This window comes from Haliotis cracherodii, unplaced genomic scaffold (genome assembly GCF_022045235.1).
Source record: "Haliotis cracherodii isolate W230 unplaced genomic scaffold, xgHalCrac1.p SCAF_2, whole genome shotgun sequence".
NCBI classification, from domain to species: domain Eukaryota; kingdom Metazoa; phylum Mollusca; class Gastropoda; order Lepetellida; family Haliotidae; genus Haliotis; species Haliotis cracherodii.
This window is the reverse complement of record NW_027266275.1, coordinates 19,863,576-19,890,699: the sequence shown is the minus strand read 5'-3', so window position 1 is coordinate 19,890,699 and position 27,124 is coordinate 19,863,576. Positions and strand designations below refer to the sequence as shown.

General features: G+C 38.8%; 1 protein-coding gene across 1 annotated transcript; it reads right to left on the bottom strand.

Annotated features, from left to right (window-relative positions):
* Window positions 1-3,209: 3,209 nt before the first annotated feature.
* On the bottom strand, window positions 3,210-26,898 carry LOC139467497 (sodium-dependent multivitamin transporter-like). Its single transcript, XM_071249037.1, has 14 exons — window positions 26,533-26,898; window positions 24,808-24,873; window positions 24,095-24,146; window positions 22,383-22,450; window positions 21,667-21,821; window positions 20,954-21,091; window positions 20,421-20,553; window positions 19,684-19,772; window positions 18,144-18,259; window positions 17,850-17,917; window positions 17,580-17,666; window positions 17,076-17,293; window positions 16,664-16,761; window positions 3,210-3,256 (listed from the first exon to the last, which is right to left on the bottom strand). The coding sequence occupies exons 1-14, from the start codon at window positions 26,896-26,898 to the stop codon at window positions 3,210-3,212; spliced, it is 1,701 nt and encodes a 566-aa protein (XP_071105138.1).
* Window positions 26,899-27,124: the final 226 nt, after the last annotated feature.

The following is a 27,124-nucleotide window of genomic DNA, read 5'->3' as shown; positions in this document are numbered from 1 at the left end:
TCCATTTGTTTCAGTTCCAGATTTCAAGATCATCTACAATCTCACATGCCACTATATCGGATAACCACAGCACTACCCTGGATACCCCGTCGTCGCTAACCCCTTCTAAACTGATGAAACTGTCAGATAGTAAAAACTGAAACAATAAATATATGAAGGTTCGATAATGAGTCCCATGAGGTGTACATCAACATAACGCCATCCCGCAACTCCTTAATCAGAGTGACAGGTTTTCCATGTTGGGCTCTGCTCAGAATATGCCTAAATATGTCCTAGCTGTCCACATGTATCCATTATTATGTGGGACTATTTACCCTGGCCAAACCCTCAAGCTTGTGGTTGTAGCCCACTAACACTAGGGTCAGTCTGTCACCTTGTTACGATTTCAACAAATGTGTGTCATCCTATTAGCGTGGGTCATGAAATCAACCACTGGTTCATCTTGTCCAGGCTCGATTTCGTACAGGCCCAAGTGGTGTAGCTCTGTACGAAATCATTATAATATTCTTACTATGTCATGAGCATGTGCTTACGAATCACTATCAAGTAGTGATGATAGCAGGTGGTCACGAAAAGGTGAGCGTATCCTGCTCAATCGATGGCACCGTCACAAATACGTGCAAGGGCAAGTCAATTGTTCACCTGAAAAAAGAAATCACGGGAACATATGTCAAATCAGTTACTTGCATCCGACATAATATTTGTTACTGATGCGACAAATTTGTAAATATCCTCCATATGTCTACCATAAAAACTTTTGAAAGCTTTTCTGAGGCCTTGAAAGTTGTAACTTTGACCAAACAACGTTTGAGCTCGAGTCGTATGACGCTGTTTGAAATCGTCATGCAAAGAGAATCGCGGCTGAGTTGTACCTCAAAAGATGTAAAACATAGACACCGAAATCTGGAGTTACGTGAATATTGCTCGACATAAAGGGAGAAATGACTATTGGAAGATTAAGTCTCCCTTTCGTTTCAATCATGTCGGGAGTTGTAAACCACTCTGAATCTTTCTACATAAATCTTACTATGAAACACATGATGCGGTTTAATTGCTGTCTTTCATTTCTAGTTCAGGTGGGTATATCGATAGAAGCTACTTTGTTATTCGACCGTTATTGAACGATATCAGATCGTCGATATACCTGAAGCGTATTATAAGCTAAACTTCTTGGCCAAATTCTCGTTTTCATCTTGCCAATCGGAGCAGAAATTCCGATTCATATGCAGAGAGAAATAGATCTGCAAGAAGGAGAGAACAATTGGTGCCAATGGGAGATTCCCTTTTACTTTCCTAAATGTCATATCGCCAACTTGCACATATAAATTGTCTATGAGCAAGTCCTTCAGTTCACATAGTAGCTGATTGAAGCTTTTCGTTAAACATGCTTGACCCAATCTGATTTAGGTTTAGGCAGAACAAAACATGTATTAAAAACGTCATCTTGAGTCACATACTATTTTATACATAAACAACTGTATATTGAAACATATAAAATACACCCAGTCACTCCCAGCTGCCATATGAGGCACATTATGACATTGTCAACCTGCACAAACAACCCAAGCCATGATACTGATTCTGGATGGTTAAACTATTTCAGGACACACACAAGTAAGTAAAACACACACTGTATGAGGGTAACATACTCATCGGTCACAATGATGAGAAGTTACTCTCGTGTCGTCGTCTGCAGCTTAACTTCAGCAAGGTCGAAGTTCGGGGTGGAGAGATCGTCAGTCGTAATTCGTATAATTCTACATTAGTACAACTTCAAAATAACTAAAATCCGGTTATTTCTTGGAGAAATAAATTCATTCACTATTTCTACAACCTTTAACCCCTACAATGGGTGAGAAATGACTTCCAAGGAATTACTGGGTTGAGCCCAAACAGTGCAAATATGCCACAGGTTGCACTGAATGCCCTAACAGTGCAAATATGCCACAGGTTGCACTGAAAGCCCAAACAGTGCAAATATGCCACAGGTTGCACTGAAATTAAAACATCTACCTTCAGAGGGTTATTTGGAAACTTTTGATTAAAACCTATGTGTTTAGAACCATTATTTTGAACTAGTCGAGCCTATGAGTATTTTAATCTTAAACTTTAGGAATATTTGTTACATTTATAACTGCCTCTGACCCTTTTCGGAATGCTCTAAGACAGCGGACCTTTGAACCAATGTGTCATTACGCGTTCCATGAGGGCACAGTGTTCAAAGCGCTCTTGTTGTAATGGTAGAACGTAGATAAACCTAATGTGTTTTAGAAATTGTCGTAGATTAGATATCACTTATTATAATTTGGAACCAAGCGCTTTAGCTTTATCTTCTAATAACGGTGGGTCGAGAAGGGAACTAAGTCTGGTAGCCTTAACGAAAGAATAGCCAATCAGAGTGGTCACCTGGTGACACTATCAAAACTCCATCTATACTTATCGCGGAGGTTACGTCACACTAGCTCATTTTTAATGATATTTCTCATCAATGTGGCAAAACGAGAATAATTGTTGTTGCTAAATATATGTATATATCCATGCAAAGAATTATAACTACAAATGTTGGAAATACCCTTTTTAAACCGTGAATTAAGATATCAAACACTCAGTGCGCAAAGTCAAAATTAAAACCGTCATCCCCCCCAATCATCTTAGCTTTAACATCGCACACCTCATACGACCACTTTCGTCAATTTTGTTTTGACGTCAAAAACACGTACAATTTCATCGGGATTTTTTATCGGTAAATATAACTCACGGAAAATTCTCAGTGAATGTGTACTTCAAAATAAATGTCATATGTCTATGACTGTTAGGACATGTACTTGCCAATGATATGAATTGTTGGACATTTAGATTTCAAACAAGGGCGCTTACTTGACTTTGCTTGCCATATTCGGGTGCTTCCATATAATGATTAATGTAGAAAAGTCGGAAACTTGTAATACCAGCACTTTTATCGATGGCTAGGCAGTGAATAGATTTTTTTGGATTTGGTGACTTTAGATACTGATGGAAAGACAATCAACTCGAACTGCATGTTATACAATGTGGGTACATTGTGTGAAGAAATAAAGACGTTATAACTATTTTGACACAATGTAACGTTTTGGAAACAGCGACGTCATCACTGTGCGGCACTGAGTGGAATGTAGGCTGACAGACGTCCAGGCACCATGAGGGTTAAGTAACTCTGCAACTGACATGGTCTAGAGGTCAAGGACTGCGAGGTCCGACGACCGGGACTCCTTATTACCTACACAGACATTCATGTACCGGCGCACACCCATTCAGGTATTAACGTCACACACTCACATAGATTACCTGTACAGTACAGGCCAGGGTTGGCTCGTCACAGAGTTAGTAACTGGAACCACCGAGTTTCAGATCGATCAGCTGACTGTGAAATCCGCACCACTCTCCAAATGATGAAGCCATCTTAATAAAGTGTTCGATCCTGACCCGCTTTTTTCACATGTCCTGATACATCATTTTGAACTTTTAACCGGTTCTTCTTCCTTTATTGATAACTGTATCCAAACTCATTATTTGATATTAAAGTCCTACGTAGGAGATAGTAAGTCCTACGTGGGAGATACTAAGTCCTACGTAAGAGATACTTAGACAAAAATATATTCACCGTGGCCCCACTACGCTTCCGTAGATTATGAAGTACTAACTTGCAACATTCAGTAAATGATTTTCTTCTTAGAAGACAAGAACGAAAAACATATGTAAATGTAAATATGTTCAAATAACAATCGAACATAGCAAGTGGTATTGAGATATGAAACGTCAACAGGAGAGTAATGCACGTAATGTAACTGCGAAGTTACCAATCCCTTTACAAGCATTATCTCTATGGAAAAGTAATTAATACAATATTGTCGCAATAATGAGTAGTAATAGGTATAAATATACATTCTCCTTGTGATTCGGTTATAATAAAGGAGGAGAAAAACTATTATGTTAAGACAGAACAGAATATTGCATTAACTTTGGAACATGGAGCATTTAACGGATGATATATATATATAAAATTATATATATTTTTTATTTAAAATTTGAAACCATTTTGTAATTTTATATACTTTTTTTTTTTTAAATTTTTTATTCATAAATTTTATATACTTAGTGTACCCTGTCGACTAGGGTTTATAAGGCTGACGAATGACTGGTCCTTCAACGATTGTTGAAGCAAAGGCATTTCATCAGCAGATGTTACGTGCAGAGACAACTTACCTGGACAAGGGCATGTCGCAATTGACTTTCACATGTGAAGGTGGAGACGTTAACCTCGGTAATTAACCTAATGGATGGGATTTGGTCCAATATGGCTTATGTCAGGTAAAGGAAAAGTTACTCTACCATGTTGTAGGATCATAAAACACCTGTCGTGCAGGGAAGAAATAGTTTTAATTGTATTCCTCTGGACAACTTACAATTCGTCGAGAAATATGTATGGCCTGCGTCGGGATTTTAATTTGACATATTTCTAAAACATAATGTCAGAAAAAAATAATCAAAAGTCAGATGTAAGAAAACGTTTTGATATAAAGGTAACATTGAAAATCAGTTGTTTTATTCTGAACGTTATTTCCTCTTGAATTATTTGTAAAGGCACGGGTGTATACTAGCCAAAGATCAGTGGTAAAGGCCTGTCAAAGATGTCCATGGTAGTGTGAGAACTATTTGTTAAGATTTGAATGCTTGAATGCTTGGAATTGTCGTGGGAAAAAAGACAAAGGCTGATAAATGAGTTTGCATTATTTCATCGATGTGATATGTTAATCCAGACTGACAGAATGCCTCGCCACATTTCTTTGATAGTATCTCTCAGGCGATGAAGCAAATTAGCATCGTCTTTTGACTTTCTAAGTACTCTTACTAAGTAACCTTTCCCAGAATACAGTGGCCATAAGTTTCTTCACTGATCTTGAAGACTTGAATTTCTTTGGTGCTGGAGTAGTGGAATGGTGACGTTTTGACTCGGATTCATAGTGGTAGACCCATCTTTCATAAACCGCGCCGTTACTAATCTCTTTTGGCATTTGACGAAATCCTCCTCAATTAGCTCTAAAGTTTCTCTGGCAATATCGTTTTTTTTATCCTTTAGATCAGAATTTAGAATATTTGGTACCTAACGAGCAGATCTGTCCATCTGTAAATGTTCATGAATAATAGTTTCAATGGATCCATGGTCCTAGACCTGTGTCTTCCTCAAGTTCAGCAATGGAAAATACGTCTATCTGGCAGAATACGTTTTTCTATCGCCCTAATTGAATCTTCATTGATGGGAGTATGAGGGACGTCCAGACCTTGGGTCATCATCAATGCTTGTTCTACCACCCCTAAACCTATCTGCCTATCGTTTAACAGTGGAATAGCTAAGGCACTTATCCCCATACACTTGTGACATGCGGTCATACATTTCTTGGTGAGAGCTTTTCTCTAAAGTCAAAATGATGACTCCTCGTTACTGGTTCTTTTCCATTTTCAGACCAAATACGCTTGCAATAAGTAGTTCACTTTGTTATGACCCAGTTTTAGTTGAAAGGTTGTCAGGCTTAGAACATTTTGACCAGCCTTTGTACATGACACCTCTAATCCATATCACACCTCTATATCAGCACGGGAGGCAAACACTCATACAAGTAAAACCTTTAACAGGGATAATTCTGATGACACAGTGATCGACTCTTTCCGACAACACAAGTTCCCACGCAATGGCTACTGCTTGTGCCGATTCCGAAGTCTTAATAGGCAAAATGTAAAATATCAAGACGAGGTGCCCTGAGAACAAATGAAAGTCATTAAGAAAAGCTGCTCAGTGATGACAATGAAGACGTACCTTTGCAGAATGGAGGCAGGGTCAAGACTGATCACAGCCTGGAAATTAATGGCAAGAAGTCGGCCTGCAACGAGTGTGGGATCTAGGGGACATGAAACCTAAATGGAAGAAGTTTCGAGAGCAAGGAAAGTCAGACGAGTGGACTGATATGAAACTGCTAAAAAAAGGATGGGAGACATGTTTGTCAATACATTGAATTCTATCCTTGAATTCATTACCTATTTCTCAGAGGCACCATAATTTCGTTCTATACCAGATAAATTGAGTGATATGGATCCCATCACAGATCAAACAGTGATCAAAGACAACTTAAATGGTCTTTTGAAACCAGTCATGACATTCTATCTCATGTAGGTTGACAGAGGAAGTGTGAGTGAGTGAGTTGGATTTAACGCCGCTTTTAACATTATTCCAGTTATATCGCGGCGTGTCAGCTTAATGTGGGAGGAAAGCCCGAAGTAATGCAGGTCTCAGACATTTACCACTTCGGTGAAACCCTTGGGCACGGGTATGGTGCTGACAAACCTAGAAATATAATCGGGGCGAACCGGAATTCGAACCCACAATCATAGGTTTTTAGCATGCCCAAGGGACGCAACTCTGCACAGCGAATCGCGGAGGAAGAAAGAAGACTCTAAATATAAAAATGCTGATGACGTAACGAGTGACGAAGACCAGCAATATGATGTGTAAAGCACCTCTTTAAAGTGTTGACATTGTTACATCTTCATCAGTTTTGATTGGGTTGGTGCCAGATCAGCACCACAAAAATCATGGTCGTCGTCCCACCAAAAAGAAACCTAAACTGAAGAAAAGGCTCCTCAGCTCGAGGTTCTGCATCAAAACAACGTGCCCACGCTACCCTTGCCTGCCCGCTCGCCAGACTTGTCCCCTATAGAAAATATATGGGACGTGCTGGATCGTCGTGTCCGTCAACGTCAACCACCGCCACGACCACCACCGCCGCAACATCAATGACCTCCAGTACATACCGTACTTAGTAGTCCATATACGCGTTGCGACTTACGTCAGCTTGGTCAATGTCCCACATCTAGCATTTCATTCAGTCAAGCGAACGCGTAGCCTCGGGTACTTGTACCGCACTGCTTTATGAGAGGGATAGGCATCGCTATATGGCTGAAATAATGCGGATGCGACATTTAATTTTAACTCACTCACTCACGGTTCCAAGCAGACATTCTTTCACTTTCTTATGGCTCTTTTGCCTTTTGATTATAAAACATTCTTAAATTTGTTTGTACCTTGAGCGATCCAGGTTCACATGGGTTAAACTACTCTTTTAAACCGTTGTTATGCTCACCCGTCACCTTATTTCAAATGGCGATACATGAAAACGAAATTGATCGACAAGGAGTTATTTGTATTAAAACATCATGCACACATCTACACAAACGGTGAAGGGATATTTTTAAAAACGCGATTGTAAACGAAATGCTTCTTTGGATTCAATTTCCATTGTTCTGTCTTTGTGTTGGTATTAAAAAACCGCCACAAATTGAAACTGACAACGTCAGTGAGTACGTCAGTGTTTCAGTTGTGGGTGAACAATCAGAAAGTGATAAAAAATGTAATTTATTTCTGTAAACACATGTTCTTACTGCAACATTTTTACAACACGTATCTTTAACTCGTCGATCCACTGAGCTATTACAAAGTGTGCATCCTGATAATCTGTACATCTATTAATGCAGTTCATGCAGACACGTGTGATAAAGAGGGGTCATCTCGAACAAGTTGAATGCACTTTGACCTCAGACATGTTTGTGTTAATGTACTAATTGACGTTGTCTTGTTCAGAACTTGAACTTCGCCTTCTTCATAAAGCATATAACCAAAGAAATATTCAACACTAAGTCATTTTTGCCAAACTGTAACATAATGTCAGCAAGGATTCAATATACTGGATCACGTGGGCAGTTTGAACTTCATCCACTAAAACCTTCCTGGGGCGTATTTTTTTACCAATCACCCGCGTACTCATCTTGAAACCTGATCTCTACACCCTGTGGTACAACGTCTCTTTCGTTTAGACGATCAGCTGCTCTCGTTACATATTTTCATGTGTAGAAAGTGTCTCTTTCATCTGTTCTACCATTTTAGATAAAACAAAACTGTTCAGTCATGAGAATGTCTCTGACATCCATCACTATTCCCCTATTAAATTTTCTCCTCTCCATTTCGATGCAAATATTCAGGTCATAAAGAAATAGTCCAACACCCCAATGTTTGTTATAATGACTAGCCCCCACAAGAAGTCTGGGATAAGAGTGCAACAGAATGTCTTTTAGGTAAGCAGACAGGCGATATTTAGCAAAAGATACTTTTCGTACCACATCACAGCTAACCCTGTTCCACCTCATTCCCTAGACGTTTCAGTTCTGCAGGAGATGAACATTTTAAAATCTGCGCAGCTGTTTCCCAATCTCCAAATGTCACAGCATTGCTATAATCTTGTCATCAATATCAATGACAGTAGGATAGTGATGACTGAATGATGCGAATTTGGAATAAAACAGTACTAACCTATCTGTAAGCTTTGTTGCAATTCACACACAAAAACATTTTCATAACCTGTCTATCTAAGGAAGTCGGGTGACTGGAAAGGCAAATGTATATATACATTCGTCATGTCTATATAAATAGCATTTATAATCAATGGTTTTTGAAATGACAAAGCAAGCTGATTGGTTAGCACACCTTTTGCTATCATGTCTATAATTAACACAAATCTACATTCGTTAACGAAAAGGCGACGTTCCAATTGATAATGATAATTCTAGCATGTATCTAAAGGAATCAACCCCGGCAACACACCTACACGTAATTAATTCAAAGGCATTCCTAAAGAATTCCTAGGCGAAGGTATTTTAAGACATTCTTCACATTGATGACATTCATGCAATTTAATCTGTGGTTAAATGGTGGTCAACACGCACAACCAGTTACTGGTGAACTACACATTCAATACCGTGGAAGCCAGAGCTATTAATAAAACCCGCGAGTTTTGCATTCCAACAGACATAAACTATGTTGACACAAAAGTTAATGAGAACTTACAATCAAAACATTAAATAGATAGATAACTTTGGCTGAGTATGAATTTAACATTTTAGTCTAAACCATGCTAGTGTTTTGAAAACGGAAGGCTATGTCAGTCTGGTGACCTCACCAGAATGGTAACCGGGGATTTGAGCCTTCATGGTTCTGCATATATGACGACTGCGCCTCCAGTGTTTTTGCTCACGTTTTCTTTGATAATGGAAGCGCACCATTGTTGCGTCACCATCTTAAAGTTTTTTCTCTTCTTCTATATACATAATATTTCGATGCTACTTTTAAGAATGCCTCTATAAATATCCTCTATAGTGTGGTAGTATTGCTACAGAGTCGTGCTAATTACGCAAAAGTACAGCGTTAAACTCTATCAACACACCACTGTCATTCCTCAAACTACCATAAAATAAAAAAACCGTACCACAGTCATTCCGCAAACGTACCATGTCCTGACAGTAAGCAGTAAGTGAAAGGTTGTGCCTGTACATACCCTGCCGTTCACTTGGAGGGAATTATCATACTATCAATAATACTTTTTTTTTTTTGGGGGGGGCTGTGACGTTCCAGTCTCACATTTCCATAAACGTCGATCATTCACACACAGTTAAAGTGAAATGTAAAAAACATTTCGCTTGTATATGTATGGCTGATTCATAATGTATTTATTTTAAAGCGATAATAAAAAGTATTTTAGCTGTATCACGACCGCCTGAAAATTTACTTTTATTATGTACTTCAGAGTTTTCTGAAGTTGCGAAAAGTGATATTCATTGCAATGAAAATAACACTGGATATTTCAGTGTCTTTTAAGAGATACCATGCACCTATTTACGCTAGTTCCACATTGACAAGTCAAATAATGACAGATGATCATTTATGTTGTTAATATCGGTGCTTAGCGTTTGTTATTTTCTTGAAAATGATTTCTTGTAAATCGTCAATGTATCATTGAACTTGTCAATCGAGAATGGTCGTTTGGCAAAGCGCCAAATTTGTTACTTGACCAGCGTGTATTCAAACGCTTCAAACAACAATGTATCGTAGATTTCAAGAATATTTTTGTTGATGTTAATTTTGTATATAATCATATCCAAATGTATGATAAAGAAATGTATTGACCTCATATATTGTTTGTCATTTTTGTTTATATTTTTAAAGATTTTGGAAACACGAACTACATTTGAAGTCGCGATTACAAGGGGTGGTGAAACGTCCCTGAGTGTTAGGTAGGAAGAATTTATGTTTAAAGGTTTTACATTTGTAATAAATAATTTAATTTTCCGGTAGACAACTCCACAAAAAGTACGTAATAAATAGGATATTCCAAGTGTCTCCTGAATCATCATTCTTCTCTGATCTCGTGACGGGGAAAAAAGAGGCATACAACACTAGTAAAAATATCTCACATCTCCCAGCCCCGACCCCAACACGTTTCACTCGAGGCATGCAATGTCCTTTATACGCTTCCGTTTACCTGCTGCTGTCATAACTGGAACGCGTGTCCTTGGCCAGTACATGCCCAACAATGTGGAGGTCAGTGCTGGTCAAGCCTTAATGTGGTTTAAGATTAACTGTATATGTTCCCCTGATTCCCAGTCTTAGTTTGGGCGTTGTAATAAGTAAATATGGTCTGAATATTGTCTGTATATAATTAGTGAGTGAGTCAAATTGGTTAACCCCGTTGTGAACTGTATTTCAGTGATATCACTGTGTGTCAGCTTGATGTGAGAGGAAAGCCTGAAGTGATGCAGGGCTTAGACCTTTACGAAATCCACCAGCACGGTATGGTGACTACCTCCCCTTTAACACCTACGTGTACATACTTTCTCCTCTTATTTAGAGAAGAATATAACGATTACAGATTGAAAAGAGTGTGAGCGAGTTGGGTTTAACGCCCCGTTAAACACTATTTCAGTTATATCACGGAATATCAGCCTAATGGGGGGACAGCCCTAAGTGATGAAGAGTTTACCCCGCTTCCATCATTGTTTCAGCAATATCACGACGGGGACAACCAGCAATGGGCTTCACACATTGTACCCATGTGGAGAATCGAACACGGGTCTTCGGCGTGACGGGCGAACACTTTAACCACTTGGTTACCCCCACCAGCCAAAATTTGCACAAAGTAAACTGAAAGGCCCAGACTTTCCCAGTTTTTCAAGGAGAGGCTGTCTGAGAGGCTGCATCGACCTTATGTGCAATGTGTTGAGAAGATCAGCAACCCTGCAGAGTCCTTCACTGGGATGAAGTCGGCTGGCCTGAAATGTGAAACAGAAACCGTTCTGTTTGCTGCTCAGGACCAGTCACTTCCCACTCGAAACCGTCAATGTGTGATATTGCATAAAAATGTAAATATGAAATGTAGATTATGTAATGAATTCAATGAGACTGCCCAACACATTGTCAGTGTATGCCCAGCTTTGGCACAAAAACAGTATTTTAAGCGACATGATTGAGTGACTCTATCATTTTACTACCGTCTTTGCAATACTTGTCGTTTTGACGCAGAGGTCCATCCATGGTACTACCCAGAATATGTAGAGGGCGTCATGGAAAATGACAAATACAAAATTCTTTGGAATAGGCCCGTTTACAGCCTCAGACGTATGCAGGCCAACAAACCTGATCTTGTCCTTTTTGATAAATCTAATGCAATCAATTAAATTATTGAACTTTCTGTCCCTTTTGACATTAATGTGATTGCCAAATTCAGGAAAAGCATGGCAAATATGCAGACCTCGCTTTCGAAATGTCACGCTTGCATCCAAAGTACCAAGTTGTCCGACTCCCTATTGTTCTTGGAGTCTTAGGTTTGGTACCTCCCAATCTGTTGACTGACATTGGGAGAGTACCCGGGTTTGCCGCCAGGAATACAGCCCTTCCGACAATCTGGGTAATTTTCTGGGTGGGTTTGACTTGGCAGCGCTTCCTGGCAAATAGTCCCATTCTGTGTCTGGGCTGCGTGTAGAGGGGGCACGGGCCCTTTGCTGATGATGTGCCTAACCAGCCTGACTGTGCCAGGATCACCCAAACCCTCTTTGCTGCATTTGTTATAATATTGTAATCTGTACGTAATGATAATGATAATACTGTGCCAGGATCACCCAAACCCTCTTTACTGCATTATATATTTTAGTCTGTACATAATAATGATAATGTAACGCGCATGAGAGCAGCCCAGCTAGAACCACTATTAGTAGTAGAGATACGTTGGGACGAATGCATACACAACGGTAAGTCTAATGGCGTTACCATTCCTCCCGTCTTAGCTATTGTTTTTGTTTTATTGTTACCCCAGCCATATGGCAGCGGTCTGTAAATAATCGCATCATGACCAGACAAACCAGTGATTAACATTATTATCAACGTCTAACATCTCTTGGGGGACATGAGGGTTGGGCCGTCGCCGGATTTGTTTGTCATGTAGAGTATGTGAGTTACAAACTCTTTGAATACTAATTCAGGTATATGACGGCGTGTCAATCTCACCAAAATGAGATCTTAGTTCTCGCTGCCGCTAAACAAAGATCTGAGGACATCCGATTACGTGTCAAGCCAGAACGACCTTTCGCGAACCTTGACCTCCAACTGAAACATCAGCCAATAAGAAAGAAGCTTTCTCGAGCTTTACGGCACTCGTTTCAACCTGGCGACTTTCAGACTACGCTTGAGAAATATGTTGACAAAGTTCTCGATTAAAATTTTGAAAACTGAACAAACCAACATTCCGGAATGTCTTATATATCGTTGCGATTGTATGGTAATACTGCCCACGGAGAGATAAACGGTAATTTTGACGGAATCAGTCGTACGGACCGCAACTGTCGTTCCAAATACCCCGTGTTAACGTTTTCGAGCTTGCATGATTAGAAAACACATTCCGACTGGCACTTTCATGATCTGGTAAGCGACGCTTTGATTGGTGGTATGAAAGGTCGTTCTGACGTGACCCGTAATGGGATGTCCTCAGAGCTTTGTTAAGCGATAGCGAGAACTAAGATCTGATTTTAATGAGATTGACAGCGTGTCAGCTTAACCTTGGGGGAAAGCCCGAAGTGGTGCAGAGCCTCGACGTTTACCGCTTTCATGAAACCCATGAGCACGGGCGTGGTGCTGACAAACCTAGCAACAAAATCAGTGAGTCTGGGATTCTAATTCACGATCAAAGGCTTCTGACACTCCTAAGGCACGCAACTCAGTACAGCGAAATGCGGAGCCTCACACGACTGATGAGCCACGGTGCGCACAAATGCCTCTCCATGTTGTGTTGTGACAGGTGACCGACCTACCGCTCTCATGACGTCGCTCTCTCCCCTCGTGTGTATCTAATTCATGTCACATTCCTCTAAATAGATTTTTTTTATTGCCCACTACAGGTTGCCTCAACCTGCTGTTTTGACGTCATGGCCTGTGAAATGTATGGCCATGATTCGTTCTCTCTATTAACCTAGCAGACGTAATGCTATTTCCTGTTTGTCGCGTACAAGCGTACACAGTGAGACGCGTGCACTTAAGAATCTAAAGCGTAACATATCGTTTCAGATTGCGTAAAAATCATGCCATCCCATCTCACACACTGATTTTACATATAAGCAAAACAAATTACGTAATAGTTTTATAGATCAGTACATTTAGTTAAACCATTCATATATATTTGGGGCGGTCGGGTAGCCTAGTGGTTAAAGCGTTCGCTCGTCACGCCGAAGACCCGGGTTCGATTCCCGACATGGGTACAATGTGTGAAGCCCATTTCTGGTGTCCCCCGCCGTGATATTGCTGGAATATTGCTAAAAGCGGCGTAAAACCAAACTCACTCACTCACTCATATATATTTATATGATAAGATGTGAAGTACCGTCTTATCTATATTAAAAAACCCCAGCAATAATCATTAAGAACAATGTCTGTCGTGTGTGCTCTAAATCAAACAAGGTGCGAAATGTAGGACGTACTATCTACATTTGAAAACCCACAACGCCCTAAATTGAATAAATTAGAATTGAAATAAACATTAAGAACAATGTCTGTAATATGTAGTTTGTATGAATGAAGGTGCCGCATGTAGAACTGTCTACTTCTGAAAAGCCCCAAAGCTCAAAATTGAATAAAATAGAAGTAAAATACGTATTAAGAATATATTTCCGTCGGGTGCTCTTTGATATATTCATTTAATGGACTACAGAAACAAATGGTTGGACATAAAACAGTCACAGATGAAAGATGTCATCCCACTTTGTTATAATTTATGGAAAACCTTGTCAGGGTTGCTCTCAGGAATATTGCTAGAAATTGGATAAAAGTGGCCTAAAATATTGACATTTCTGATATTCTTCGATATCAATGTTCGAATGCTCATATTCCAGTCGAACTGTGAGAAGTATTGCTTAAACCCATCTGACCTCACCCTGGAAGGACAATATCAAGAAACTGTGACCAAAGAACAAAAGAAAGAAACAAACAAAGAACAATATGTATTAACGAAGGAACATATATAGGAGAGAAGGCGAACTGTGCATATCAACCATACATGTATACTCTGAAATGACCAAGCACATCATCAACTTTAAAGGAAGGTGGCTTCGAATTCCAGATTTTAAATAATTAATACTTTATATTTCGGAACCAATTCTTTTCATTTTAAAACAATGAACCGAATGAATCATTTTGTTCCCCATTCCTTTGACTATCCGGAATGAAGGAAGTTCAACATATTTTAACTTGGTAACATCTTTTAACTTGAAATGGGGTGACCTTTGTATAGGAAAAGGGTATAAAAAACATGACTATGATACACCCCAGAACAGGAATAATATCATAACAGTAGAATCAAAACCATATAATTGAAACACTTTAATTAATAAATGATGTGTACAATGATAAAGTATATATCGATGATGTAAATGTGTCAATATTATACACATAGAATATATTTAACTGTACACATCAAATATGTACAGTGGCATCCACACATGAATATTAACTCAGGATTTAGATAATATGAATTGATAAAATATTATTTTTCAAATAAATCATTTTAGAAATCAAGAGTGTGCTGACAGGTGTTAATAATATATCAGTGTAGAAAACTACTCCAGTAAATAAGTACATAAGATGACACAAACAAATGAGATTAACGATGATTAAAAAAGAAGTGCATTAAGCTCTTCCGCCATGAGACCATTATTTTTGTAACATTGTGAGACGTTCCTCATTCTATAAACAATGACCGAGTGCATGAAGAATTTGTTTTGAAACTAAATCGACAAGATACGGACACTCAAAGATGGTATTTATACTGATTAACTTGTGCGTGCAGGGTATGTAGAAATACACCTTTTGAGACAAGAGATAATGATAATTTGCTGTGAAAATTTTTATAAGGACAAAACCATAAAGTTGTATCTCATATAAGTATTAATTGTTAATTTTATCCTCCTTCAAAGCATTGTGACTTTTAGGCGTTAATTAGTCTGATGGTATACCTCTTATTGGAATAACATTTTCAAATGTGAGATGTTTTAACTATCAGATAATAAAACATTATCTTCCTTATTTCCAGTGTTTGCGGTTCAGAAAGGAAAACAGTAATCAAATGAGAGACGTCGTCGGATAAACTACGCATGTATATTGTTAAGTACTTTGCCTTCTTTTGGAACTACTCAATGAAAGTTATACAGATGCGTGTAAGTTAACTATTCTCCAATAACGAATCATACACAAACTGTTTAGTTTCATGAAACCAGCACGTTGTGACATAATGTATTTTCGTTTTTTTTGGGGTTTTCATTCTTTTCATAGGTCCAGCAATTCAAGGAAATGCATTTTACTTCACATTCATGCATCATGACGCATACATGGTATCTAGCTAACTTATATGTAACAGTTATTAACATACTACATGTAGGTACTATACAACATGGAAGGGTCTAGGAGTAAGTTCATTCATTTCTAAGAAGGTGTCTAAGATCCCATGATCAACGACACAGCCACAGTCACATTTGCGATACTCATTCCAGCCTGTGCAGCAAGCATGATCAGAACTTGTCAGTGAAGTGGCATCAGTCTGAAAGATAGACCGTTCTCGGTGTGAACGTATATTTCTAACTTACTAACAAGTACATTTAAGAAATTGTACTGACAAAGACTTCAATAAAATAAAACTATATTTGGACTTTTTGAATTTAACATTATATTAATGTAATTCGTCAACATAAAATAATGTGTATCTCCTGACCAAGTTTAAAAAAACCCACAGGCATATGAAATTTTGACCTGTTGCCTGTCATGTATTCTTCGTTAATTAACACACTCCAACCTACCCTTATCTTAAACTGAAGGTCGGTTATGGACAAACAAACTTATATCTAAGGATGACTTTTTGTTAATTGAGATAGCAAACAACACATACTGGTTTAGATCGCCAATAGGATCTGAATTTCTGAGGTAGGCATGGACAAAGGTAGTCAAGGAGCGGGCAAATCAGCATTGGATTTGACTGCTCTGTGAAAAGAGGCCCTGGAAAAGAAAAGGAATACATGTATATAGTTTAAATAATAATATATCTTAAGTCTCAATATGTACGTATTAAAACAATAAATGCGGGCCTCAAACCTTAACCAACCACAAAACACGCCCCAAATCAGGAAGATTCTAATGTAGTCAGGACGATATATTTTTCTTAAATTCTTTATATTCTCGTATTTATCATCTATACCTTGACCTGTCAATACTTACGTGTTAGATAGCTGACGATTAAACCAACGACAACTTCGATTATTACAGCAACAGGCATGTACCACATGTAAGACATTGAATATAATCGAAGCAGGCCACTGCTGAAAACAGATGATTAGTTCACTTAGATTTTAAAGAGTTTTAACAGTTTTAAAGATGTCTATTGATTTGAATTAGCATTCCTTATATTCACAAGGACACATATGTATAAATGGGCACACGAAGTAGTGAGCAACACAAGCAGCAGGACATTAAAGTGTCCTGAGAAAAACTCGCGGAGGATGTGACGCCATCATTTTTAATTATTACGCAAAGCGCACTTCTCATCTTGTATTGAAACAAATACAACTGGTCTGATAAACACAAATTAATCACTCTAGGGTGGGAGGGATAGATATTGATCTATACCAACCTATAATCTTCAGTACTGGGTTCCGGGACGCTTGATATATTCATTGTTGTAGACATAGGAGTTGTAGTGATCACATACGGTACATCCGTCGTGACGTTCCAATTACAGCCGTCTGTGTACACTCGGGACACCGGGGTGTATGCCGCCCTTGTGATAAATGCCCCCATCCCTATCCAAGTCATCATAATCAGTGACGTCATAGACCCTACAAAAGCCCCCTGGAATGTCCCCAATGAAAGGAAATGGTTGAAAATGAAACAAATGAAATTCTTTATGCATTATGGCAGCTCCTAATCCGCCTTTGCGTTAAAGCATACTGGTTCTAAAATGATTTTTTTCTCAAATGATTTTTAATTGTAATTAAATGCATACGTGGGTTTTCAGGTTATATAACTGTCAATTAAATGAACAGGATAAAGGAAAATAAATTTATTATAGAATAAAAAGGAAGATCAGATTTTCTCACTGACTTGAACTTCAAGAATAACTGAGTCGATTGCTCACCATTTTATTGGCTGACGGAAAAAACATTCCAAGAATAAAGAGTCCAAACAGCGGACCATTAGTTATGCTCCCTATGGTGTAGGTAGCCTGAAATGAGGATATAATTAAATTAAAAGTGGATTAATTAAGTAACTATGATCATGCCGTGCAAGCGTCATATCGGCGATTCAAAGTGTAATCATATACATGCATATGCATATTGTTGGTACAGGTTATATAAAGAAATTGGATTTAAATGCATGTATGAATTAATTTGGCAAAAACACAAACCTGTAACACCGAGCCGAGTCGTGACACAACAAATGTCAAACCAATTGATCCAAACCCACATCCAAGCACTGGAATGGAGGCAGAAAATATCTTGTTACTAGAATGTTTCAGTCATTAAGATGCGATATTGCTGGGTGCGGCGTTAGACATCACACAAAAAGAAGTTAAACATAAAACATAACGGAGATAATCCGACGTTTGTATGATGGTATCGAAAGGATTTTTTGACGTTTTCTGTTATATACGTCAGATCGATTTATGATATGTGTGGATAATCACGATGACGTAACCTACCCACTAGTTTGGACATGATTGTGAGGTATCTGTCGTTGATACGACCACAGCAGCATGGTTGTATTAAGTCACGTGGTATGACAGCTCCCAGGGCGTTCAAAGCAGAGGAAAGTGAGCTGTTAACGTACAAAAATGTGATTAAACATTATACATCAGCAGTCGTGACGTTGTAAAACATCACACAAATTTGTCAGAAGGTATGACGTTATGAAACATTATATAAGATCTGATAACATGTGTAACATACAACGTCATATTCATATTCAATGCAAATGCTATGAATGGATGACTGAAACTCTGTGATAACACGAGGTGTAAGTGAACGGGGTCAGCATGTCCTGCTCCACCGGTTGCACTCGGTACTCACATTTTCATTTAAAAAGAAAGTGCCCGTATGAAAGTGTGAAAATCCCATGTTATGATCATAGCATGGGGTAGCAAGACAAGAGACCTGTCAAAATGTCTGTCAAACAATTTCTGAGACGTAGACACAATATGCTGATGGTATATTGCACGGCACGAAGAGGACATTTACGATTGAAAAATCGAAATATTCCCTCTTGTCGTACGGCATGGTACAGAGGCTGACATTATTTTCAATATCGGATCTGGATAAGACATTTGGTATTTCTGAGGTATGAAAAGAATGTCTGAAAATACAAGCGAACAAACTATTTCCACAAGTATAAGAAATCAATGCCAAAAGCAAAGTTAATTTTACGATTCCGGCCATATCCCAAACGCGTATTAAGCGCGTACATTTATTTAGTAACATCAAAGGTCGATGACGTCCGCGATGAGGTGTTCACACGACACCTCGAGCTCACTGGCGGCACCCGCCACAAACACATACAGCTGCAAAGTAAAGCTACAACCGAACAAATATATTTTGTACAAGCTAAAACAGGGAACCGCACCGGACACCACCTCGACCACCGATACGGCAAATCCGAAAAATGCAACCAACAAGCTCACCACAAACTCCCCTGAAAGCCTCAGCTTGTCCCTCAATGCTGCACCTACGATCAAACAACCCTCGAGAGCGGTTGAAATGTCCTCTCTTTGATTTTACATAATTTGTACAAATATCCGATTCATATGCAAATAGAAACATATATACTCTTGTACCACCGTTGTTTTTTTAAAGAAATTAATTGTACTGAACTGAATTGGTTTTGTCGCTTTTATTTATGAGATATTTTATGACAGACGCGTTACACGTGTTTTAAAAAACATTATTCTAGATCTATCTGCCGGTGAGAAATATTTTTGGCGCCATTATTTGTGTACATATGTTGTACAAAACATAATATAAAATGGACAACTTGTGCCCTTCGAAAAATGCAATTCCAATTCTTCTAGGCCTTCATGGATCTTGGTTTCAACGTTAACCTTTTTACATACTCTATGCATATTGTAAATTTCTATTTCAACTTTTAACCACTTTCGTAAATTAATATGTACATGTTGCTTATCACTCTGTCCGAGAATACGATGTGTTATGTCAGGATTTAAAGAGATGGTGTTTACAAACACGTACCTCAAACTGCCGCTGAAGATGCAGGAAATGAAGATACCAGGGACCCCAGGAAGATGGCCCAGGATGTCCATGATGTACAGAGGCAGAATCTGAAGTAGCACCAGAAGGCAATTGAAGTCACACACATATGATAGTGCCCTTATTATCTTTGTTTTTGCCTGTGCGGGGTCGAAATGTGTTCTGGTTGAGACATGGGTCCGAATTAATTAATGCCCCTAGATATCTTGCTATATGGACACTGAAATCAATGACACATGAGCAAGAATCTACATATTAAAAATATGAGAAATCTGTACACTGTATCTTCAAATTTAACATAATATATTAATTATCCTTACATACCTTTTTCATGGAAATTTTGTTTAAAGGAATTCCTTTTAAAAAACTCAATGCTTTAACAGTAGTTATATTGGATAAGAATTATAGGTAAATACAACTCTTTCACCAATTATCGTAGAAAAAAAACTTTTTTTCATTTTCCGCAAAAACAGCTCCCGCCTGAGCTCAATAGCAGCATCTTCAAATATTATTATTGACAACAGCATAGTTTGGCGAGTTGCTGAGTTTGTTTGTGGGCCGCTCATAGCAATATTCAAGACATATCACGGCAGGTGACTCCAAGGTTTTGGTCACAGATTGTACCCATGTTGGGATTCGAACCCGGAGTTTATGCGCGACGAGCCAACGCCTTTATCATAATGCTACCTAACCGCCCCAATAACAAAGTATATGCTTGCCTGATCTGTCCTAGATATCAGGTTATTGAAGCCAACGGGATGACAATCTTTGTAGAAGGCAAACATGATCACACCCAGCAAGCAACAGATGGACATGATCATGAACAAGAATGGTGCACAAATCAACATGGATCTGGAACGAAGCAAGATCACCGTATAGTTATCACATTTTGTAGAAGTAATGAAATTATGTACTGCCAGGAAAATACGGATTGACATGAGAGGCATTCTATGTTTTAAGCAACAGATGGACATGATCATGAACAGGAATGGTGCACAAAACAACATGGATCTGCGAGGTATATTAATACAGTTTTGTAAAGTAAGCAATTTGTAATAGGGAATGATATTATGGACTGCGAGATAGAAACGGGCTGCCATGTGTTGCTTTGTATGTAAAACAATATGGACAACCATTTACGTTATGAATTGTTTGAAAAAGATTACTTACGAATTTATGTTTACATTTATATTGATGCAAAAACTAGGACTAGTTGGTTAATAGACACTGAATAAGAAACAAGTACACTTACAGTTTTGCAGCCTTTACTGAGGAGCATGACATGACACGTTGAATTTGAACTTGGTCTGCGAACAGGCTAATCCAGAGAAAACCTCCACCCAAGACTAAAGACCAGAATGAATGGCGTGTAGAAGGGTCGATGTTGAAGCTGTAGAAGATTTGGCCAAACATTACAAAGGATGCTCCTCCCAATGTTTAACTCGCGGATGTAATTTACAGCAAAGACATAAACTAAATCTCCATCTCTCACAGCCTTCATAAGACTTTAATTTATACTGAACTAGATTCGACATATACTATGTCACTGTCATGATATAAAATAACATATGGATCAAATAACACACCTTCTCTCGTTACGCTGCTAAAGTAGCAATGTAATGTTTCATGCATTGTTGTCAGTGAAACATCATAATAGAAATACAACTAAAAAGTATCCCGTGGGAGCCAGGTCTATTGCTTGTAAGAGGTGGCTACGTTGGATATGGTGGGTAGGCTAAATGACCTCGTTGACTGCGTTTCTGTGTTCCCTACGGCAATAGATATTGCTCCGTCTTTAAATCACTGTTTTGTCGATAACATACATATTCCAGTGACACAGATGGAATGTAACTGAGTGTGGCGTAAAATGAAAACACAAATATGAAATGCGAAATATGTAAATGGGATAATGAATTCAAGAAGTACATCATACTTATACCATACAACATAATGATGATTATATACTCGGTAAGATATATCCTAGAGTGCTCCTCAGCTACCCCCCATGCCTCGAGAATGCCTCCCACAGCATTCGATCCTTGGACTAACGCAGCTGTCAAACCTCCTACGATAATCACAGACTGGAACGTGTCAGTCCACAAGACTGCCTTCATGCCACCCTAGAAGAAAACAAGTCGATAATGGCCGTGTCTGGCTGAGGACGTCCACATATATCTCCAGGGTCAGTAGAATGAAAACGACAAAACTGTTTCAATAATCATGAGGAATATCTGCTAAAAGCAGAGTTCAAGGTACGATTCCGACTGTATACCATAAACATGTGTTTATTAATCACTATGAGTGAGTGAGTGAGTGAGTCTGGTTTTACGCCGCTTTTGGCAATATTCTAGCAATATCACGGCGGGGGACACCAGGAATGGGCTTCACACATTGTACCCATGTCGTGATATCGAACCCAGGTCTTCGGCGTGACGAGCGAGCGCTTTGACCACAAGGCTACCCGACCGACCCTCATCACTTGAAATAGTAGTGATACCAGGAGATCCGTGGATATGTAATAATCATTTAATTGTCGGTCTTTCCTCTAACATCAAGCTGACACGTCGTGATATAACCGCAATACTGTTCTAACCGGCGTTAAACCAAACTCACTCACTCAATAATTTAATTGTCATTACGTGTTATTTCTGATTGAGAATGAATACTTGGATATCACTTACTATTGTTGTATAGACAGTTACGACCGTCCCTACCGCAACCACAGAGCCCCACAAGTTGAATTCAGTTGCTTATAAAAAAAGAAAACAAGAATCTCAAGTGTTGCAGAGGCATCAACACATCAATGCACTGCACCTAAACTATTATGGATCCATCCATAAATGCTCTTCCATCAGAACATGCATTCAACCAAAGCATTCAATATCGTTGCATTCATCCATCCATGTGTTCATTCAATTGCCATCCATATATTCATATATTCATCCATCCATGTGTCTGTCCATATGTTCATATAACTGTTATCTATATATTCATCCATCCATGTGTCTGTCCATATGTTCACTTAACTGTCATCCACATATTCATCTATTCAGCCATCCATGTGTCTGTTCATCTGTACATTCAACTGCCATCCACATATTCATCTATTCAGCCATCCATGTCTTTATCCACCTACGCAGTTACCCGTCCATCCATGTAATCATCCATCCATCTAAGGATATGTTCATCCACCGATACAAGGTTCATGCATGCATTCGATACAGCTATGCATCCATCCTTCATTCAAGGGGCATGCAATAATACATGTATCCATCCATGCATGCACCCAACTATGCCTACATCAACGAATGAAGCAATAATCCGAATAGACATAAACTGCCGTGCAAAACAAAGAATACACCCATGTATGATGGTGGCTAAAAATGAAACAAACAAGAAATGGTTTTTCGAAGGTGATGCATTAGATACGAGTGTCATAGTTGTGTTTTGGACCTTCGGCGCCTGTTTTCAGCCTAGTTACATCTTGATAACGTTAAAAATGCATGTCCAGTGTTAAGTATATACTTTTTCCCGGCAGTTTAGTTTTAACGAGTTTTAAAATTATTTCAATGAATCTATATACTGAACGTTCAAATGCTTCTCTTCTCTATTAAATAAGATTTTGGTATTATCATTTAACAATTGTACATGCGTTTGTCAGAATGATATATTGACAGTTCTCGAGCATAGTTTGTGTTTGTTTGTTTGCTTGTTTGTTCGTTGTTTAACGCCATACTCAGCAATATTCCAGCTATATGACGGGTCTGTAAAATCGAGTCTGGACCATATAATTTAGTGACTGACATCATGAGCATCGATCCTCGCAATAGGGATACGATGACATGCATTAGTCCAGTCAGCGAGCCTGACCACTCGATCCCGTTAGTCGCCTCTTACGACAAGCATAGTCGTCTTTTACGGCAAGCATGGGCTGCTGGAGACCAAAAATCTAACCCGGATCTTAACGGTTACACTATAATATGTGAATATGTTTTTTTTGCCCTTTTAATAAGTGTTGATTGTGATTCTTTCCGTGTTTTTTGAAAAAAAATGACATAAACATGGAAAGGTGGCAAATGTCTATGTAATGTTTGGCATTTCTCTCTCATAAATACATACGACTGACCTGACCTGACTAGAATGTTGTGAAGAGGTCCGAGACCTTTGCCTTGAAATGGCCTTGTACAAAACACTGTTACAGTTTCCCATACCTAATTAATCATTTGAGAAGAGAATCCCTACGAAGCTCCCCACGATTGGCACAGAATTATAACGTCATCAAATATTGGACATTTATTGATATATTTATACTGAAAGTTGCAAGGTTAATACACTCGAATGCAGTAAAGTTGAAATGTAACTTGTGCTTGTGACATACGCGTAACATCATTACCTGCGCTGAGAGCAAGAGATGGGACGTACAAGACAAATGAAATGTACAGCAACTGAAAGAAAGAGACACAGACACGGTTACAGGCGTTTATGTGCGGTTTACTTTATGTTGTCCCATAAATGTTCTGTAAATCAAGTAGCACATTAAGCTGTTGTTCGAGCTTATGCAAGGAATATGTTGATGACCGCATGAATACTGGGAAAACATCGACAATTTCATTCAACTGCAGTCTGTATCAATATTTACCATACGAAGGGTAAAACAACAACTTTAAAATGATCTAACTATTTTGTATTATTATTAATAATAACGAGAAGTTATTTTAAAAATCTATTAAAAGCAGAGTTCATTGTACGATTCCGACTATACCATAAAACATGTGTTTATGAATCACTATCAAATGGTGATGACACCTGGTGTTCACGATTAGGTGAAGGTTTACTGCCTCACTGGTGGAACCCGTCACAAACACATGCAATAGCAAGCTAATTGTTCACCTAAAACAGGGGAAATCGAATTACAAGACAATTAGGGGCGTCATTTTGTCGCTGATGCATCAAACTGGGAAATGTCCTCCACATGTCTTCCATTAAAAAACATATGTTTCAGATAGTTACATTCTACCACAATTCTATACTATTACTCATTGAGATCCCGAAGGTCATTTGTTTGCAATAGCTCTGCAGGAGTAGGTTAATCAAAGAACAACCTACCACTTTGATGACAAAAAGAATCGATCCAAGAACCCGCACTTCCGTCCCAAACCTCATCTCTAGATACTGAAAAACATTTTTTTGTGAAAAAGAATTATAAATGGTTCACAGCACTGTAGGTCACCCTGAACATATGCACTCCATGTTAATAATACATCCATGTTATCTGGTTGCATGAGATGGGTGTCATGTGGTAAACAATACCTTCTGGAGACGTATAATCACTATCATAAACACGAAATTTCAGCTCGATAACTGTGATATTCGTAAAAGTTCTCCTCGGAAAATGATCAGAATTCTTAAGTTACTTTTAAGGAATATATGTTTCCTACCACAGTTGTTAAGTTTCTGGACGTGCTTAAACAATTCAATCGTTTGAAAAACATTTGTGTCATGTAAGTCACGTAATAGACCAAAGCAGCTTCATAAAGTTTCGGAAAAAATGATTCTTAAAGATTTGAAAGTTGACGTTTTGTCCATATTATGTAACAAAAATACAATCTGTTTGCTTTCGGGATGAACATGTATTAATCCAATTACGTTGCTTCACAGCATGTTAAGTTTCCATATGTCTAGATCTTGATGTATCTTAGACGATTCTTCAATTGAAACACGTTACACTGATAGCGTCAGTGCCAGTGTGAGTTAGCGAGGTAAAACACGCATTGAACAGTATTCCAGTTATACCACGGCGTGTCAGCTTGAAAGTCCGAAGTGATGCAGGTCTTAGACGTTTATCACTTTGGTGAAACCCCAAAGCACGGGTATTGCTTTGACAAAATCAATGCCATGACGTTATACAACGAGGTTACAATTCATTACGTCATAGGGAGAGACTATAGTGGCGCAACAGGTTTGTTTGTATGTTGTTAAACGCAGCACAATAATCAAGTCTGCACCAGACAATCCAGTGTTTGACATCATGAGCATCGATCCACGCAATTGGGATACGATGACATGCATCAACCAAGTCAGCGAGCCTGACCACTCGATCCCGTCAGTCGCCTCTTACGACAAGTACAGTCGCCTTTTACGACAAGCATGGGCTGCTGAAGACCTATAAATCCAACCCGGATCTTAACGGTTACAATACTTTGTGAATACGGATTCCTTTGTTATATGTTTCCTAATAAGTGTTGATTATGATTCTTCCCGTGTTTCTTGAAAGAATGACATAAACATGGAAAAGTGGTAAATGTCTATGTTATGTTTGGCATTTCTCTCACAGAAATACATACGACTGACCTGACCTGATATATTGTGAAGCAGTCAGAGACTTTTGCCTTGACATGGCCTTGTGCAGAACACTGTTACAGTTTCCCCTACCTAATTAATCATTTGAGAAGAGAAACCCTACGACGCTCCCCTCGATTGGCACAGAAATATAACGTCATCAAATACTTTCATCAATTCACCTTTTACGGCAAGCATGGGTTGCCGAAGACCAATTCTACCCCGGATCTTTACGGACTGGCGCAAGTAATAAGCAAATAATGATTATGCGACACATTTTTTATCTGCGATAGCCTGATACAAGATATTTTGTTTAACTCCGATAAACGAAATTGGATCAAGTGTCTTTCTATTTTTTCTGAGAGTTTCGTGGTCAATTCCCCACTGCATGCTACCAAACTATCTCCGTTAGAATGACATAATGTATTCGTAATTTCAAAAGTATCATCGGTATGCATAACAAAATTGATAATACATGAACGCTTGTCTTACCTCATAGATGCTTGTGACGTTGAGGTTGTAAAAGAAGGGAACAAAGACTACGGATGAAATGACGAGGCCGATCATGGCGGAGATACACAGCCACCAAATCATAGTGTTATAATTATATACTTCAGCAGGCATCCCCAACAACGTTGTTGCCGAGAAAGATGTAACAAGAATTGACAACGACACGGGCACAATATTCATTTGGCGCCCACCTAATAGATAGTCCTTGCTGTTTACGTTATGTTTGTCCTTAAAAGCGTAAAATACACCAATACCTGTCGAAACAGCTAACAACGAACCGAAAAGTACATAGTCAACGTTTCCAAAGGTGTTCTTAACGCCCGTGTATATGCTGTATTCCCCATCCATTGTCGTTAGTGGTGTGATGGTCCGCCGACTCTGACTCTGTACCATAAATAAATACGCAGTGGCAGTCACGTGCTCCAACAGACAGCGGATTGTGTAGCAGATTTCAAATTTATGCTCTGTTCTCACCCGACACCAACCCACTAGGTCATCAATCAAAAGATTGCTTCTGGGACACAGTTCACGTCCTGATGTTAGACCAAATCTGATTGTAGACTGTGAAAGTGTA

Excerpts from the sequence above, each read along its gene's own strand:
- LOC139467497 (XM_071249037.1), bottom strand. The coding sequence starts at position 26,898 with ATGGATGGGGAATACAGCATATACACGGGCGTTAAGAACACCTTTGGA. Across the intron at positions 20,554-20,953 it reads TCAGTAAAGGCTGCAAAACT|ATCCATGTTGATTTGTGCAC; the intron begins GTAAGTGTACTT and ends GCTTCGTTCCAG. Across the intron at positions 17,667-17,849 it reads GACTCGGCTCGGTGTTACAG|GCTACCTACACCATAGGGAG; the intron begins GTTTGTGTTTTT and ends TCCTCATTTCAG.